Raw genomic sequence first — 15,787 nt, 5'->3', positions numbered from 1 at the left:
CGGAGAAGTTATGGAGGTGTCATGGTGTCATCAAAGGAGGTGGTAGTGACACCGAGTCGGTTTGCCTTGACAAAAAGTACCGACGGAGAAGAGGTGGAGATTGAAACACCTGAACTGCGCATAGTGATCGAACTGAAGCTACGACACCCACCCAGACTTGTGTGGTATGCTTCCGGAGAAACGGTTCCCTTTGCACAGGACTTGGTAAATCGCTCTTTGGCTTATGACCCTTCATCAGAATCAGTGTGGCATTATCAAACCCGTACCGAAGGAGATCATTATTACGGCCTGGGAGAAAAAACCGGAAAAATTGATTTGAGTGGACGTCGTTTCAGGCTGGAACGCATGGATTGTATGGGCTACGATGCACGAACCCAGGACCCTCTATATAAGTTCTGTCCATTCTATATCACACTTGGAGCACAGTCCAATGCTGCCCATGGAATATACTATAACAACTTTTCGGACACTACTATTGATCTTGGGCAAGAAATAGATGCTGTATGTACAATACACACACACACACACACATATATATATATAAGCAGACCAATAAGTAATAGTGATTTTAAAACATTTCTTTTTAAAAAAATTATAGATGTGGGGACCATACAGCTATTACCAAGCTGCATCAGGACCGTTAGACTACTATCGTGTGTACGGTCCAACCGTATCAAAGGTGGTAAAGAGTTACGGAGGATTAATGGGACGCCCTCGTCACCTACCACCTCGGTATGCATTCGGCTATCTTGCATCGTCAATGGGATATGCCGAAGCTGAAAATGCTCAAGAGCAACTAGAGGCTTTTGCTGACCTGTGCAAAGAACACTCCATTCCATGCGATGGCATGCATCTGTCATCTGGCTACACAGTCAATGCAAATGGTGATCGGTGCGTATTTACCTGGAATCCTACGCGTTTCCCAGATCCTAAACGCTTGGCTGCTCATCTCAAATCTGCCGGCATTCGGATATTTGCCAATGTAAAACCATGGCTGCTCAAAAGTCATCCAGACTATACCTTACTGAAGGTATCTCACGGACTGGTATGGAATTCTGATGTGAATGACCCCGCGACACTTTGGCAATGGAGCGCAGGAAAGCATACTGCAGGCGAGGCAAGCTATATTGATTTCACGAGTCTGGTTGGCTATCGGTACTGGCAAGAACGATTGAAGACCCGGCTGTTAGATCTAGGATATGAATTATGGCTAGACAACAACGAGTTTACTTTACTCGATGATTCAAACACATATGCGTGCGAAATGCACCCTACTGTTTATCAACCACATGGGCTCAGTCTTCCTGCAATGTCACCTAGGGATAGCAGTGCACGTCAAGTTGGAACACCATATCAGACACTGATGATGATGCAAGCATCATACGAGGCTGTTCGTAAGCACGCCCCTATTGACAGACCATTCATAATTACCCGATCTGCAACTCCATTCAGCCACCAGTTGATGTCACAGACCTGGAGTGGTGATAATACCACAGACTGGAGCACAATTGAGTATAATATTCCCATGGGTTTAGGGGCTGGTCTCAGCATCATGCCTGGAGGATACGGTCATGATGTAGGTGGATTCGCAGGCCCACGACCTAGTCCAGAAATGTTTGTACGATGGGTGCAACAGGCTATATTCTGGCCAAGGTTTTGCATTCATTCTTGGAATACAGACGGTACAATAACCGAGCCATGGATGGTAAGTTATTATTATTTCTTTAAACAAACACACACACACAGAGATACATATCAGTTTAAGGATGTAGATCTTAATACATGTATATCTTTATTTAGTATCCAGAGGTGCTTCCATTGATCCGTGCCTCAATCGAATTACGCTACAGACTGATTCCATATCTGTACTCCCTTCACATCAAATACTTCCATCATGAATGTGAGCCTGTGATACGCCCGCTGTTCTATGACCACCAAGACGACCCCAATACCCACACCCAGTCGTTTGAATTTATGGTTGGATCAAATCTCTTGATTGCACCTGTGACCCAACCAGACCAGATCAGTCGCACTGTCTATTTACCTGCTAATACTAGCTGGTACCACTACCAGACCAACACTTATTATGATGTACCTAAAGAAGGTCTCACTGTAACCGTTCCTTCCCTTATCGAGGACACGTCATCTCCTCTTTTTGTTAAAGCAGGAACAATCCTGTGCTTTGGCAAGGTGATGTCAAGTGTATTTGCAGATGTGGATGATGAGCGTCGAATCCAGGTGTTTCCACACCCTACTGACACTACCCGCACTGAGTTTCATTTGTTTGAGGATGATGGAAAGACGATCTATTACGAAAATGGCGCCTACGCAGATGTTGTCATATGGATGGAGCCAAGTGCAACAGAAATTAGGGTTGGCATTGAGGTGCTTGAGGACGGATATTTCCCTAACTATGATACTTTGTGGGTCACGTGTCCCTTGCAAGATGAGACACGCCCCTTAGTATTTGACGGTGAAGATGATTTAGGACGCAGTATGGGGTTGGTGGATCAGCAGGATACCAATGTATATGAGGGCTTCCGTATCTCATGGAAACGTACTCAAGAGGAATAGTAGAGACAACAATAAAGAAGTATATATATATATATATATTTGGATTTGTTTTTTTTTATTGATGATGAATAGAAGAGCCACTACTGTCTGCAGGTGGAAAGGTGGGCGTACCTGGGTTACTGTTTGTACTGAGCGAGAGCTGACTCTTGCGCAGATTTGTTACTTGAAGACCTGGATACCAGCGGTAATCCATGCCTTCATTGAATCCTACCCATTGAATAGATGATACAGATTTGTGACTATCGCTTGATGGTCTTCGAGGGAATGCAGGAGATGTAGGTGTTAAGGGAGGCTGTAGGAGACGTGGAGACGGAGGAACCGAAACTTGAGCTGCTGCTTGGTTTGTTTCAGATTCATCTTTCCAGATAAGCGAGTTATTGAGAATGGCCTGCATCCACAGAGCATCGCTTGTTGGCCGTTCACTTAACCGATTATTGATACGTGCTGGTGTAAAAGCAATCGATGGTCCCATGGATGGTGATGATGATGTTGATTTCACTGATGGAGTGTCAGATATTATTGAATTTGTCTTTGTAATATTCGGTGTACTCCTTGACTTTTGGTATTGTTGTTGTTGTTGTTGCTGGTGATGTTGTTGTTGATGTTGATGTTGATTATTATGTCGCTCTGAATACTCTGCTACAGATGGAAAGTGGATAGGAATTATGCCAGAGGTCTCTGCAATTGAGGGGAACAATTCCGAGGTACGATTCATGGGTGTAAGGCGTGAGGAGCGAATGGCAACTGCGGGTGCCTGCAAGACAGTAGATACTTCTGATGCAGCTGAACGTCTTTGGTTAGATCCGGATAGGGCGTAGCTAAACCGAGGATTATGTGACGCTTTGTCTTGAACAGATTTTGCCTGGCGACGGCGATACCACACCATAAACAGACATCCACCTATTATTATTACACCCGCTACACATCCTACAGCAATTCCTGCTATTTTTCCGGCATTACTTTCGTCTGCTCTTTTGATTAACTGCTGACGAAAAACACCAGGAGATAGTACCCAAGTAAAGGTATTTGTGTCAAATTCTAGAGATTTTTCGGTCAATTGGTTACTCTCGTCTAGTCCACCGTGAAATAGAACAATTGAATCATCTGTAAACACGGCAGCATGGCCTGCGCGGGGTTGACCTTGAGCTAACTTGCGCCATGAGATGTGGGCTGGTAATTGGCTCATATCGATTTCCCATGCATCGCTCAGCAAGAGACCTTCTGAGCCCATGCCACCAAACAATATTGCGCGTGACGGGTCAAAGGGAAATGTTGTCATGGTAGCCATGGTTCGTGGCTTTGGTAGAGATGCCTCGAGAATTGTATGAACGGTGGATGTAATTGTGTCGTAACAGGTACAATGGGACATCAATTCGTTATTTTTGGTTATTCCAAAGCAAGACAAGAGCCAATTCTGGTAGTTTACGGTAGTGTGACCTGCAATTGGTATTCTCTGGTTGTTTTGTGTGTGCAATGAGGGTTGTGTCCATGTCTTTGATCGCCATCGAAAGAGCCATAGATCGCTCAAAGGCACCAATTGGTCCGCGTTGATCGAAAACCCGCCATGTACATAGAGGTCTTTGCCCAAAAGAGTTGATGTATGGCCATACCGGGAAACTGGCAATGTGCTGGTGTAACTGTTCCTGTGTCGGTCTGCCAAACGTCTTTCGTCTCTTGTCTGAATGCCAGGCCCGTGCAAACCAAATAGCGACACAATTGACTGGGTGGGTGGATACCAGTGCGACGTATGGCCAGCAATAGACTGGTCTCTGTGGGTCTGTAGGGTGTCTAGATGGGTTTGAGTGTCTACAAAGGTTTGGTCGAGTGTGCTGAATCCACCGATGGATACAATGGTGTTATTTGGCAATCGTACAAGGGTATGGTGGATACGTGGTTCATTGGTTTTTATGGGTTGCCCGAGACCTAAGGATGTTAACTGTAAAAAGGCTACGAGTATGATAGATAGTGGAATCATTACAAGGCTATGTTAAAAGGAAAGACTAAATGAAAGGAGTGGAAGTGAAAAGAGGTTAAATTTGAGTGGGTCCTTGACTGAGGCAGGGTAGAAAGGAAGATGTATCCAGCTTGGGCCTTTATTGTTCTTCTTCTTTTTCCTAGCCTTGGCAGCCAGTATCCAAGAAAAGAGAGAAAAGGGAAAGAAAGAGAGTGGAAGAGGGTCAGGACCATGTTGAGTTGATAATAAGGTCTCAAAGTGGGGTTTCTTTTTTGTATATATATAAAAAAAAAACAAGCGGTCTATTAAATAATTATATTATTTTTTTATATGAAATTGCGGAAACAGAAACACCAAGATACATATTTTAACGATTGTACTTCCTTGTCCACTTCTCCGGGTCATAGTGCCCCCCATTGACAATCTAACCTGTTTTGCCCACGCTTTCATTTAAACAATGGTTCCGATTCAAAAGGATATTATATTCTGTTAGTGAAGTGTAGGAAATATTGGACAAAAAGGAAAGAAAAAGAATCTGATAATATAGTATAATACAGCGTAGTATAATACTTTCTACACTAACACCAAAAACAAAAAACTATGGGTATGTTACCTAGCATTAAGAAAAAGGTTATAATTGTATTATTTTTACTATTTAAATATCAAATGAAAATCCAAGTGAGCAAGAGAGTACAATAATTTTTCTGATGTCTGACAATTCATCGACCAGATCTTCCAAAAGTTCCAAATACAAGGTTTTTTTTTTAAAAGCAATTTTTTTTGAAACAGCCACAATGATAAATTGAAACAATTGTATTATTTAATTAGTTATTATATTTTCAGGCACAAAATAATATCCAGAATCACATAAAAATAAAATAAAATTCATAGTATTATTCTTCTTATTAATGAACGAACTTGTAAGTTTGATTTACTTATTTTATGAATATATGATAATGATAATATCAAATAATTAACCCGGGATTGCTGGGTATCTCTGCTATACAACATGATATTATATTAAAGGTAAAATCTCGAGTATTAATTTTTCTTTTATCAGGAGATTTTATTAGATATATTTATATTGTGTTTTTGTAATAAACTATCTCTACAATATCAAATAAGACATTTAGTAGTACTTCATGGGCTTATTTTCACTAAAATTATCAAGCAATGAATCCTACAAGCTCTTATCATATAACTCATATAGTGCTCTATTGATCCATAGATCTCGTGTCAAGGCACCTTGTATATCTAAAAAAAAAAGATATATATTAACTGGTGTGGGTGTGGGTGTGTACAGTTTAAGAGAGCGATTTACCAGAAAATGTCTAATCAAAACACCTCTTTGATTATCGGAGTCCTTGTTTATCGTAAAACATTTTGCAAAAAAAAATGATCAATACAAATTGTATGTGTGTATGTGTTCAATTAGATTTGAACAGCCTTTTAAGAAATAAACTTCCTAAAGAGTATAACACAATTTCAACAATTTTGGGTAAATCTAAAATGACCTTTTATATATATATTCTAAATCATTCGGTTCAAGGCCAGGATCGCCCTGTACATTAACAAACAGGAGATTTCAATGCTCATCCAAGAATAATATATATATATATATATATATATATATATAAGCAGCTCCAGTGAGCTTCGTTAGGAATAACCAATGTCTGGCTTCCTTTACTCTTCTTTCCTGTGTGTGAATACAACTTTTGACTCGATCTTCCAAATAAGCCTCCTATTTTTCTTTTCTTTATTTTGTAAATCAGAAACCAAATAGAAATCTAAATTTACCATCACAAAGGGTGGTTATGAATTCAAGATATATGTATGTAGTTTTGGAAGAAAGAGTGAGTTGTACGGTCTTATAGTCTCGGAGACTTCCTGGGTTGGTCCCGTAATGTCAAAAGAAAGGGTCATCCCATGAGTGTACAAAATTAGTGCCATAAAGACAGGTTATTCTCATTCAAACTGCTACCAAATATTTCCCCCCTCTCCCTTTTTTTCCGTTTTATTTTATTTTTAATAGAAAAAGAAAAGGAAAAGAAGAAGCGTGGCGTTATCAGGATACTGAATTTTATTCTCTTGACTTGTTTCTGCGCAGCATAGATACAATTTACATCTGTATTGGTTGTATTCAGTTCAGTTGTTAATAAGAGCAGGGCAATTGAATCCCGTGTATACCATGGAATTGGTATTAGTATCCAGGCTGAACTCGTTACTACTGCTATTGCATTCCGTTATAACTGCAGAGTACTTCTGGTTAAGGGTCACTTGTTACCAATTACCAATTAGTAATTAAGTAATTATTTATGGTTCTATAATTGTTCTATGGTATATGCATTTATAAAGAAATAAAGAAATAAAGAAATAAAGAAAGAATTTCAATACATACATAAATTATCCTCTCTTGTACAGTATTCTTAATGAGCTTGATGAGTACTACAAAAGAGAAAATAAAATAAAATTTTAAGGTTGATAGCCATGGTTACGGTCAAATCCATTTCGGAAATCAATGCTTTGCTTTGATAACCTTGCTATTTTTGAATGATGATGATGATGAAATGAGTTTCATGATGTGTAGAGTTTAGAGATACACGTTAATTTCATATGAAATCAAGTTGAGATTGGTAGATAATATGCATGTCTGCATGCCTGCCTGCCTTTTATTTATTTATATATTGAGTAAAATAAATTCAAGCCAAAATATCTCTAATTAATTTGTTAGTTGTACTCAATAGCGCCGAAATACGGGTGTAATCAGCTCTCTTTCTTGCCTTTTTATTATTCTTTAGAGATCTACATAGTAACCTTTCATTTTTACTGGTAAGCTTTGATGCTTAATATAAAGCACGAGCTGTACTCATATATAGTGAAAAATAATTATAGGGATTTTTATTTGTAATCTTGATGGGAAATAGATTATCAAGCTCTTGATATATTTAAAGATCTTTTGTTGATTGAGATGCACCCTTGTGGCAAAAACGTTTTCCCTTTTTATATATATATGATACACAAGGGGAGCAGAGTTTTACCCCATGCAAGGCACTAGAATATCATTACAATTATCAATATCCAATATCAAATATTTGTCATTATGAAGACAATGATTTATGACGTATAATTAAGTTGATTTATCCAATTCTGTCACACTCGCAGGTCAGGACAGGTCAGGACAGGTCATCCCAGGACAGGCCAGGCCAGGCCATGCTAGTCTAGTCCAGTTCAATTCAGTTCAGTTTAGTTCAGTTTAGTCCAAGCCAAGCCAAGCCAGGTCAGATCAAGCCAGGTCAGGCCAGAAACATTTTATATATTTTTTGCTGGCAGACGGAAGCAACTTTTTTTTTGGTACCTGGAACCCTTGATTTTATAATAGAAAATATTTATGTATATTATTAAATTTAAAACATCTCAAAAGGAAAACCACATTTTATGGATTGTCTAGCACAGAAGCTAAAAGTAGAAATTCAATTCTATCCTGCTCTCCTATTTTTTTTCCCGTTTTACAGCCTCAACACAAAATTAAATAAATATCAAAAAAACAAAAAAAAAAGTTCTCAATCTCGAGAAATGTATTGGATATATCCGCCCTGTCATTCGCCACTTATTTCCCTCAACTTTATGCAAATAGCCCTTGGACCTGGATCTATATATGTATATATGTATCTATGTATCTATGTATATAATTACACGCACATGTATTATTTCCGGCTCAAAGCTATTCCATTCGGCTATCCTTGATTTACCAAAAGATAAAATCTATTCTGTACAGTGATTTCTGTAAGAGAAAGAATTTCATTTGTATGTATATTTAACTATTCTGTATAGATCAGATGTTGTGTGAGTGTGTATACTGATGGTAACCACGTCAAGGAGTAATAACGATGATTGGATCAAGTAAGAAAATCAGAGCGAATTGGAGTTTGGGAAAAGATATAGATGGAAGCAAACGTGCCTTGGTCTTACCTTCCTGGTATAGAAATGCAACAGGAGAGTGTGGTTGCTATAGGATATGTGGGGAAATATATATATAAATATCTATTCGGTGTATCCGGAATGAATATGATCTCATGAGCTATACGGCCAATATTTTACAGCACCTAAATCATAAGCACAAAGAGAATGGAATAATTTCTTTCTAAAGAAAACAAAGGGCTTCAGATACCCGCAATAGATCCAAGCAATAGACAGTCTGTGTTGATATAGAAATGTCTTCAATATAACTGCAGGGGAATATACTATACTATACTATATATCCATCTCAAGGAGCAAATCCTACAAAAGAGAGAGAGAAAAAAAAAAGCCAAAAAATTAACTCAGTTTTCATTGCTCCAATGACTAAATCACCTGCAATACAGACTTGTATATCTTTCATGTCATCCATTGTTACACTCTTGGTTTGGATCACTCTCGTTCATTGAATTTTTTAAATAAATAAATATATATATATATATAAAAGACTAACTCATCCAACTTCTCACCTCAATCTTGTTCCAATTTGCACAATGGCTCTAATGACTCATCCTATATCAGAAGAGCAAGAGAGCCAACCAATTCAACCTTTTGTACCTGAGAGATATCCAAATGAAAACACCTTCCTGCTGGCCAACACAAAACCTCACTCCACCCGTAAGCCAGTCAATTCAACAAGAATATCTCTTGGAAAACTTGTTCTTATAAACATTGTTTTCTTTCTTTCTTTCTTTCTTTCTTTCTTTCTTTCTTTCTTTTTTTCTATAAAGGAGAACCTTGGTTCCTCACATTGTATCATAGTAAACTTGTCTCACTTGTTCCTTCTCTTCTACTTGGCTCCGTAATTTGGTTTGGTGTGACTCCCACCGAGGAACTCACTCAGACAGCCATTCGTCTTTTGGCTGTCTTTACAAGGTACAAAAGAAACAACCAACAAAATGAATGAATGAATATCACATTATTGTTCTTAACCAACAACCATTACTAGCTGTATATTTGCCCTTATAACCACAGGTGTAGACATATCCCTTCTGGTCCTTAGTGCCCTCATAGTCTTGTCGCTTACCCAGTCCTTCCAGTGTAAAGACCGAGCAACTGGCCTGAGTATCGAATGTCGACTTTGCGGAGATGAGAATACCCAGACAGGTGGAATTTATCAGTGCAAAGGGTCAAAGGACTCGTTTGAACAGGCTCTCACAGGGTTCTCAAGCTCCGTTGTCTGGTTGATCTTTGCTGCCTTTCATCTAGGAAAGGCTGTCGAGGTTACCCAGCTTGGACAGCGTGTCTCTCTTTTGATGGTCAAGACATTCGGTCAGCATATTATTGGACTAGGATATGCCATTGTTCTTTCAGGTAGAGTTGTAAAAAGATTTTTTTTTTAAAAAAAAATCAAATTGTACATAAGTGTGTATTCATTTCTGGTCAAACTATTTAGAACTCCTTTTGGCTCCGTTTGTTCCAAGTAATACAGCACGCGGTGGTGGCATTGTCCTCCCAGTTGTGAACTCCATTGCAAAAACACTTGGCTCATCACCTACCCAGGATCCCAAGCTGGGAGGATTCCTGACACTAGTTGGATCTCATGCCAACCTTATTTCGGCCTCAATGTACCTGACAGGTAATATTTTTTTATTATATATACAAATTTTGATTTATTAAATAAATATATTTAATACAATTTCTTTGTCTAGGCATGGCTCCCAATCCAATAGTCCTAGCCAAGGCTGCTCAACTATATCCAGACATGGAATTTAACTTTATGACCTGGTTAACAGGAAGTTGTGTGCCTGCCCTATTTTGCGCAATTTCTCTACCACCGCTGATCTGGTGGTTCTGTGGGCTAAATAAGCCAGACAAGACCTTTGAATCCTCTACTCATTCTCCACGAAACGGGGTAGTAAGGCATGCTCGAGATGAGCTGGCCCGCATGGGCCCCATGTCATCCAAAGAATGGGTAATATATACAAACATCCCCAAAATTCTGCTTGTGCATATATGTTTTTTCTCTTTTATTTAAGGCTAAACATTATGTTTATCTATCTACTAGTGCCTTTGTTGGGTTCTTATACTTTGCCTGAGTCTGTGGGTAACTGGTGGATACACAAATATTGATTCCACACTGGTGGCCCTGATCGGAATTGCCGTTCTTTTACACACATCAACCATAACTTGGAAGGACGTATCTACAAACACAAATGCAGTACGTAAATTGTATTAATCTTTTATATATATATATATATATATATATTTAGTCTTGCTCTACTATAGCTGTTCGCTTATACATATTTTCATGTTTAATTAATAGTGGGATTCTTTATTCTGGCTTGGAGGATTTGTTACTATCGCTCAACAGCTCTCCGAAGCAGGCGCATCTGCATTCATGGGCCACAAGATTTCTATAGCAATTGTCCATTTTAATCTTCCTCCTGTACTTGCCCTTTCCTCGGCCTACTTCTTAACAACATTTATGTTTTCTTCTTTGAGTGCACACACTGTTGCATTCGTTGGTACCTTTTTGGATGCTGGCCATGCATTGGGTGCCTCTCCTATGGTCTTAACTGCTCTTGTGGCTTACTTTGGATCTCTAGGAGGTTGCATGGTAAGAGAATAATGATACCAATATGTATGAGCTGTAAATGATGAAGAAGAATAACTGACCTTTGGTTTCTTGCATTATCTTTTTGTATAAAATAAAACATAGACCAACTTTTCTACAGGCAAGTTGCATTTATTTGCTTATTTAATTACATGTATATTAATTTTACTGCTTTATTTCTCTTCTTTCTCTTTAGGCATGGCAACAATGTACTATACTCTTGGTTATGTGTCACGTCCAAGATGGTTTATAATCGGATTTACCTTGGCTGGATTTTATATGCTAGTTTATTTCACACTTGGCTTGGGATGGTGGAAGCTTCTTGGCTGGTATTAAGCCCATTTCTTTATTTTTATTTTTATTTTTATTTTTATTTTTATAGAACACATTTACAATTTATAATTTCTTGCTGTCATATACCATTCTTCCTTGATAAGAAGTATCATAGATAAAAACATTTTTATTAGCTTTCTCAAAAAACAAAAAACAAAAAAAAAGAACCTGTAATAAATGGCGTGACTTGAGAAACTTTTTTAGAACACATAAGCTTTGAAGCCCTAGAAAGTGACCTGACCCAAAGGAAATTCTAGCTACCATTGTGATACACAGCCAGTGACACTCTATTTTTCATAGCCTATATATATTTCAACCTTGTTCAGGATATATTTATATATATATATATATTTCTTCCTTCTTTTTTTTTATATTTTTCTACTACTTTTCTTCTTCAATTTAAATTTCTTTAAAGATGACTGTGCCGATTCCAAAACGACAAAATTTACAAAGGTCCTTCCATGTCGGAGGCTCTGTTGCTGTAATCACTGTGGGGTAAGTAGTCAAATCAAGTCAAATCAAAAATCAAAAAATTTAAAATTAAAATTAAAAGTGGAAACAAAAAAAATGATATTCTAACATTATTCTGCCTATTGATTGAACACTCTCTAGTCTTCCTGCGCGTGGTAAAACCCATGTATCTCGATCCCTGTGCCGTTATATCCGCTGGTTAGGTGTTCCTACACGTGTATTCAGCGTGGGAAACTATCGCCGTGAACGTCTTGGGTACCTTCCAAATGATTGGTTTAATGAGAGTGAGTTTTAATGATAGAATTTCTTATGACAATCCAGAAAAGAAAAAGAAAAAAGTGGGAGTTAAATGACGGTTTGTTTTATTACAAAAAAAAAGGCAACGCAGAGGCAGTAGCTGTTCGTGATGAAATTAGTCAAGAGTGCTTGCAAGATGCAATTGACTGGCTCCGTAACCGCGGTCAGATGGCTATCTATGATGGTAACAATGTTACGGACGAGAGACGCAAAGCTATCTATGATGAGCTAGTGGAGAACGGTATTCAGGTAAGCAAGAATACAGGATAGTACAAGGTGATACATCGGATGCTTAAATGAAAAGTGTGCTAATGATATCCTATGGTTTTTGACATGTTCTATAAGCCACTTTTTATTGGTAAGGCAAGAGGCAAAGTTGGTTAATTAGAATGGGGCAGTATATTCCTTATTATTATTATTCTTTTGCTAAATGTCTTTCTATATATTTGATATGGGATAATATACAGAGTTTATCTGTACGAAACCAGAGGTGGTTAACGGAAATATCCGGAGTGTAAAGATCTCGTCGCCAGATGTAAGAACACAAGAAGAACACAAGAAGGGAGGGAAGAGGAGAGAGGGGGGGTCCATGAAACGGGCAGTTTTTGTGTATTGTAACTGCGAATGGCTGACATGTGCTTTGGTGATTAAAGTACGTAGGATGGGATCCAGAAGAGGCCGTAAAGGATTACAAGGTGAGCAATATATATATATATATATTTATACCACAGATTATCCTGCATTAGTTTACCTGATTACTTGTTTTGTAGGAACGTATCAAACGCCATGAAGCTCTTTATCAAACAATGACCGACACTAGTCTTCCGTTTGTCAAACTTATGAACGTGGGAGAGAAGATTATTGTGAACAATGTCTCTGGATATCTCCAGGTAAAGAATACATTCATATAAATCATCAAAACAATTCCATTCTTTCTTCCCAATACACCAAGTATATCTCTTGACTGACACAAAAATATAATAATTAAAGAGTTGGAAAATTAACCACCACAGTTTTTTTTTAATTATTATTAAAATCAAGTCACGAATCTTACACTACCTTACCAACCTGCACATCACGCCCCGGACCATTTATTTTGCACGGGTAACTCATCGGTCTCTTCAGAATATCATTCTTGTTTTTGCTTCGTTTGATCATTAAAGTTATCTTTATCTATATATATATATATTCTATAGACAGGAACCGCAAGGGATGAATCATCTTACAAGATTGACGCAGAGTTGTCTCCTGATGGGTTCATGTATGCTCGTCAGTTAAAGGACTTCTTGACATCTTACCGTCAACAGCGTTATGGAGCTGAAAACAAGCAGAGAAAATTGACAGTAAGTAAGCAAATCAAAGCAATTAGCTTACCATATAATCCATATGTATGTAGACGAGACCATTGTTTAGACTAATACAAAAAAATTTAAAAAGGTCTGGACATCAACTCGTAAGAAGGCTCGTCAAACAGTGCAGCCTTTTGTCGAAGCAGGCTACACCGTAAGACAGCACTCGGCGCTCATGCAATTAAATCCCGGAGAACTCAATGGGATGTCGCCAGAAGAAATAAAGGTAAGATATTATAAAGTATACTCTACAAGAACTACATGATAGATAATAGAGAGAGAGAGAGAGAGAGAGAGAGAGAGAGAGAGAGAAAGCACTACCTACTAGTACATACAAAATACACCCATATTTAACACACACACACACACACATTCTAGGCAAAGTTCCCTGAAGAGGCTGCTCTTGCTGCCGAGAATCCATATCGCCATCGTTATCCACGCGCAGAGGTAAGAGGGTTTCCCCCACAATATATATATATATATTAATGATAATAACAATAATCTTTAAATACCAATCAGTCCTATCATGACCTGGCCTCTCGTCTTGAATCTGTTATTATGGAATTGGAGCGTGAAAAGAATGATGTATTGATCATTGCACATGAGACTGTATTAAGATGTCTTTATGCCTACGTCTTTGACCGTCCAGACAGGGTAAAACAAAACAAAAGAAAGAAAGCTTGTTTTTATAATCTACAATAATCGACTAATGCTTTGGATATGTATGCAAATGTAAAATATTTAGGAAATCCCATCTCTCTCTATCCCTCGTGCTTGTTTGATCGAGATTACTCCATCTGCTTATGGCTGTAAAGAAGCTCGTATGGAGATTGATGGTGCTATGCCCACACCAACAAAATCGGCCAACTGGATCCAGCCAAAGACGAAAAGACGTTGATATAGATAGATATAGATAGATTAATTGATTCTTTTATTATATTTTATGCACATCAAAAAAGATACCCTCATCCTTTATAAATAACTAAATAAATATATTATATATATAAAAGTACAAGGATATTATACTACCTTTAAAGAAATACCAAAGCAACAAGGGTACTCATTTCTCAAAGGAAAAAAAAAACATACGCCTCTTTATTAATCTTAACTACATGTCGTGTCGATTCAGATAAGAAAGAAAAGTTTTATTTAACATATGGTATATTAGCAGATCATACTACACCATTAGATACCTTTGCTTTTAGGAATACTAAAAAGGAACATTGTTAAAACAAGCCTTTTTTTTATATAGTAAACTCCCAATCTGAGCCTAGCTCTATATTTTTCTTGCTTAATGGGTGTCACAACAATATTCTCTTCGTCCGTCTTCAGCTTCTTGATTATGTACTTGACACCATATTGTGCATACTTCTTTAGTCTCTTCAGTGTTACTCGCTTGATTCTTTTTTCATAATATTCTACACAAGCTGCAATCTTATTAAAGTTCGTGTTTGTATTCTTCGCCATTTCTAGATCCTAGTCTTTTTGGGCTTAGTTGGATATCATTGCATTTCTTAAACGACTTGGTAGCAATATAGCGGATTTCTCAAAGTGTCCTTTCGTCATTTTCTTCAAAAGCAATTATATGTCGTTGTTGACTTCATAAGAAGTATACTAAAGCTATTGTTGGTTTCAGTGTTTGCTTGCCAAGCGCTTCATCAGATATACTTTCGAACGAATGAATAAAAATAGTAGGCTTCGAACCAGAGATCTTGTTTAGATCCGTAGAAGGACACGCCTTTGCTTCGAGGAAAATAAGAGCTACAGAGGTTACCTAGATGCTACTACCAAACATACAATGCTAATGATGCTGCCATAATTCCAGGAGAAGAAGTCTTATTATTTCCAGTGTTTCTAAGTATTTGTATCCCAGATTATATCGGGGTTTATTAACGTGCTATGGGATCATAATATATTTTATCTCTAGTCTAGTTGCAGAAGCTTATACTTCCCCAGCGCATCTTGTCAAAAGTCCCATTCCATGTGAAATTAAATCCGGAAATGACGGTTGCTCTCTATATTCAGGTCACATACAGTGCTGCTCTGAGAAAGGAACTTGTCGGAAATAATGCGATGAAGTCGACATTGAATCAATGAGTAGACATCACCCGGCTGCGATAGAAAAGAAAGCTATATAATTAAAATATATAGACTTCAAAAAAGTATTTCAGTTCTACTAAAGAAGTTTATTTTATTTTTAAATTTTTGCTGAAGGACGCCATAAATCAAATCGTGCTA

At 37.8% G+C, this 15,787-nt stretch overlaps 5 protein-coding genes across 5 annotated transcripts; 4 read left to right on the top strand and 1 right to left on the bottom strand.

Moving 5' to 3' along the window:
- The first annotated feature begins 255 nt into the window (after positions 1-255).
- Positions 256-2,607, top strand: PHYBLDRAFT_126725 (alpha-glucosidase). The gene is made up of 3 exons (XM_018429122.1): positions 256-501; positions 599-1,705; positions 1,801-2,607. Exons 1-3 carry the CDS (start codon positions 346-348, stop codon positions 2,572-2,574), a joined length of 2,037 nt encoding a protein of 678 aa, XP_018287880.1. The 5' UTR covers positions 256-345; the 3' UTR covers positions 2,575-2,607.
- A 22-nt stretch (positions 2,608-2,629) lies between these two features.
- PHYBLDRAFT_182641 (hypothetical protein) lies at positions 2,630-4,703 on the bottom strand (the record flags this gene model as incomplete). The annotated part of the gene is made up of 1 exon (XM_018438652.1): positions 2,630-4,703. Exon 1 carries the CDS (start codon positions 4,547-4,549, stop codon positions 2,630-2,632), a length of 1,920 nt encoding a protein of 639 aa, XP_018287879.1. The 5' UTR covers positions 4,550-4,703.
- Positions 4,704-5,855: 1,152 nt separating this feature from the next.
- Positions 5,856-6,826, top strand: PHYBLDRAFT_70510 (hypothetical protein; the record flags this gene model as incomplete). Its single annotated transcript, XM_018442292.1, has 5 exons — positions 5,856-5,901; positions 5,964-6,026; positions 6,123-6,127; positions 6,312-6,446; positions 6,641-6,826. 5 exons carry the CDS (start codon positions 5,856-5,858, stop codon positions 6,824-6,826), a joined length of 435 nt encoding a protein of 144 aa, XP_018287878.1.
- Positions 6,827-8,387: 1,561 nt separating this feature from the next.
- PHYBLDRAFT_171858 (hypothetical protein) lies at positions 8,388-11,532 on the top strand (the record flags this gene model as incomplete). Its single annotated transcript, XM_018436682.1, has 9 exons — positions 8,388-8,428; positions 8,991-9,160; positions 9,274-9,418; positions 9,492-9,856; positions 9,939-10,121; positions 10,195-10,457; positions 10,551-10,703; positions 10,809-11,102; positions 11,482-11,532. The coding sequence occupies 9 exons, from the start codon at positions 8,388-8,390 to the stop codon at positions 11,530-11,532; spliced, it is 1,665 nt and encodes a 554-aa protein (XP_018287877.1).
- Positions 11,533-11,847: 315 nt separating this feature from the next.
- On the top strand, positions 11,848-14,447 carry PHYBLDRAFT_171857 (hypothetical protein; the record flags this gene model as incomplete). Its single annotated transcript, XM_018436681.1, has 13 exons — positions 11,848-11,927; positions 12,045-12,187; positions 12,283-12,449; positions 12,546-12,558; positions 12,668-12,735; positions 12,854-12,895; positions 12,971-13,090; positions 13,242-13,304; positions 13,397-13,543; positions 13,638-13,775; positions 13,928-13,996; positions 14,069-14,203; positions 14,295-14,447. The coding sequence occupies 13 exons, from the start codon at positions 11,848-11,850 to the stop codon at positions 14,445-14,447; spliced, it is 1,338 nt and encodes a 445-aa protein (XP_018287876.1).
- Between the last annotated feature and the right edge of the window lie 1,340 nt (positions 14,448-15,787).

The sequence above is a fragment of the Phycomyces blakesleeanus genome (assembly GCF_001638985.1).
Source record: "Phycomyces blakesleeanus NRRL 1555(-) unplaced genomic scaffold PHYBLscaffold_20, whole genome shotgun sequence".
In the NCBI taxonomy this organism is placed as follows: domain Eukaryota; kingdom Fungi; phylum Mucoromycota; class Mucoromycetes; order Mucorales; family Phycomycetaceae; genus Phycomyces; species Phycomyces blakesleeanus.
Note: the sequence above shows the minus strand (reverse complement) of the source record. Positions and strands in the feature narration are given on the sequence as shown.

Bases quoted from the DNA above. Each gene is read 5' to 3' on its own strand.
- PHYBLDRAFT_126725 (XM_018429122.1), top strand. From the start codon at position 346: ATGGATTGTATGGGCTACGATGCACGAACCCAGGACCCTCTATATAAG. The intron at 502-598 runs GTATGTACAATA...AAAAAATTATAG, and splicing joins TTGGGCAAGAAATAGATGCT to ATGTGGGGACCATACAGCTA. The intron at 1,706-1,800 runs GTAAGTTATTAT...ATCTTTATTTAG, and splicing joins CAATAACCGAGCCATGGATG to TATCCAGAGGTGCTTCCATT.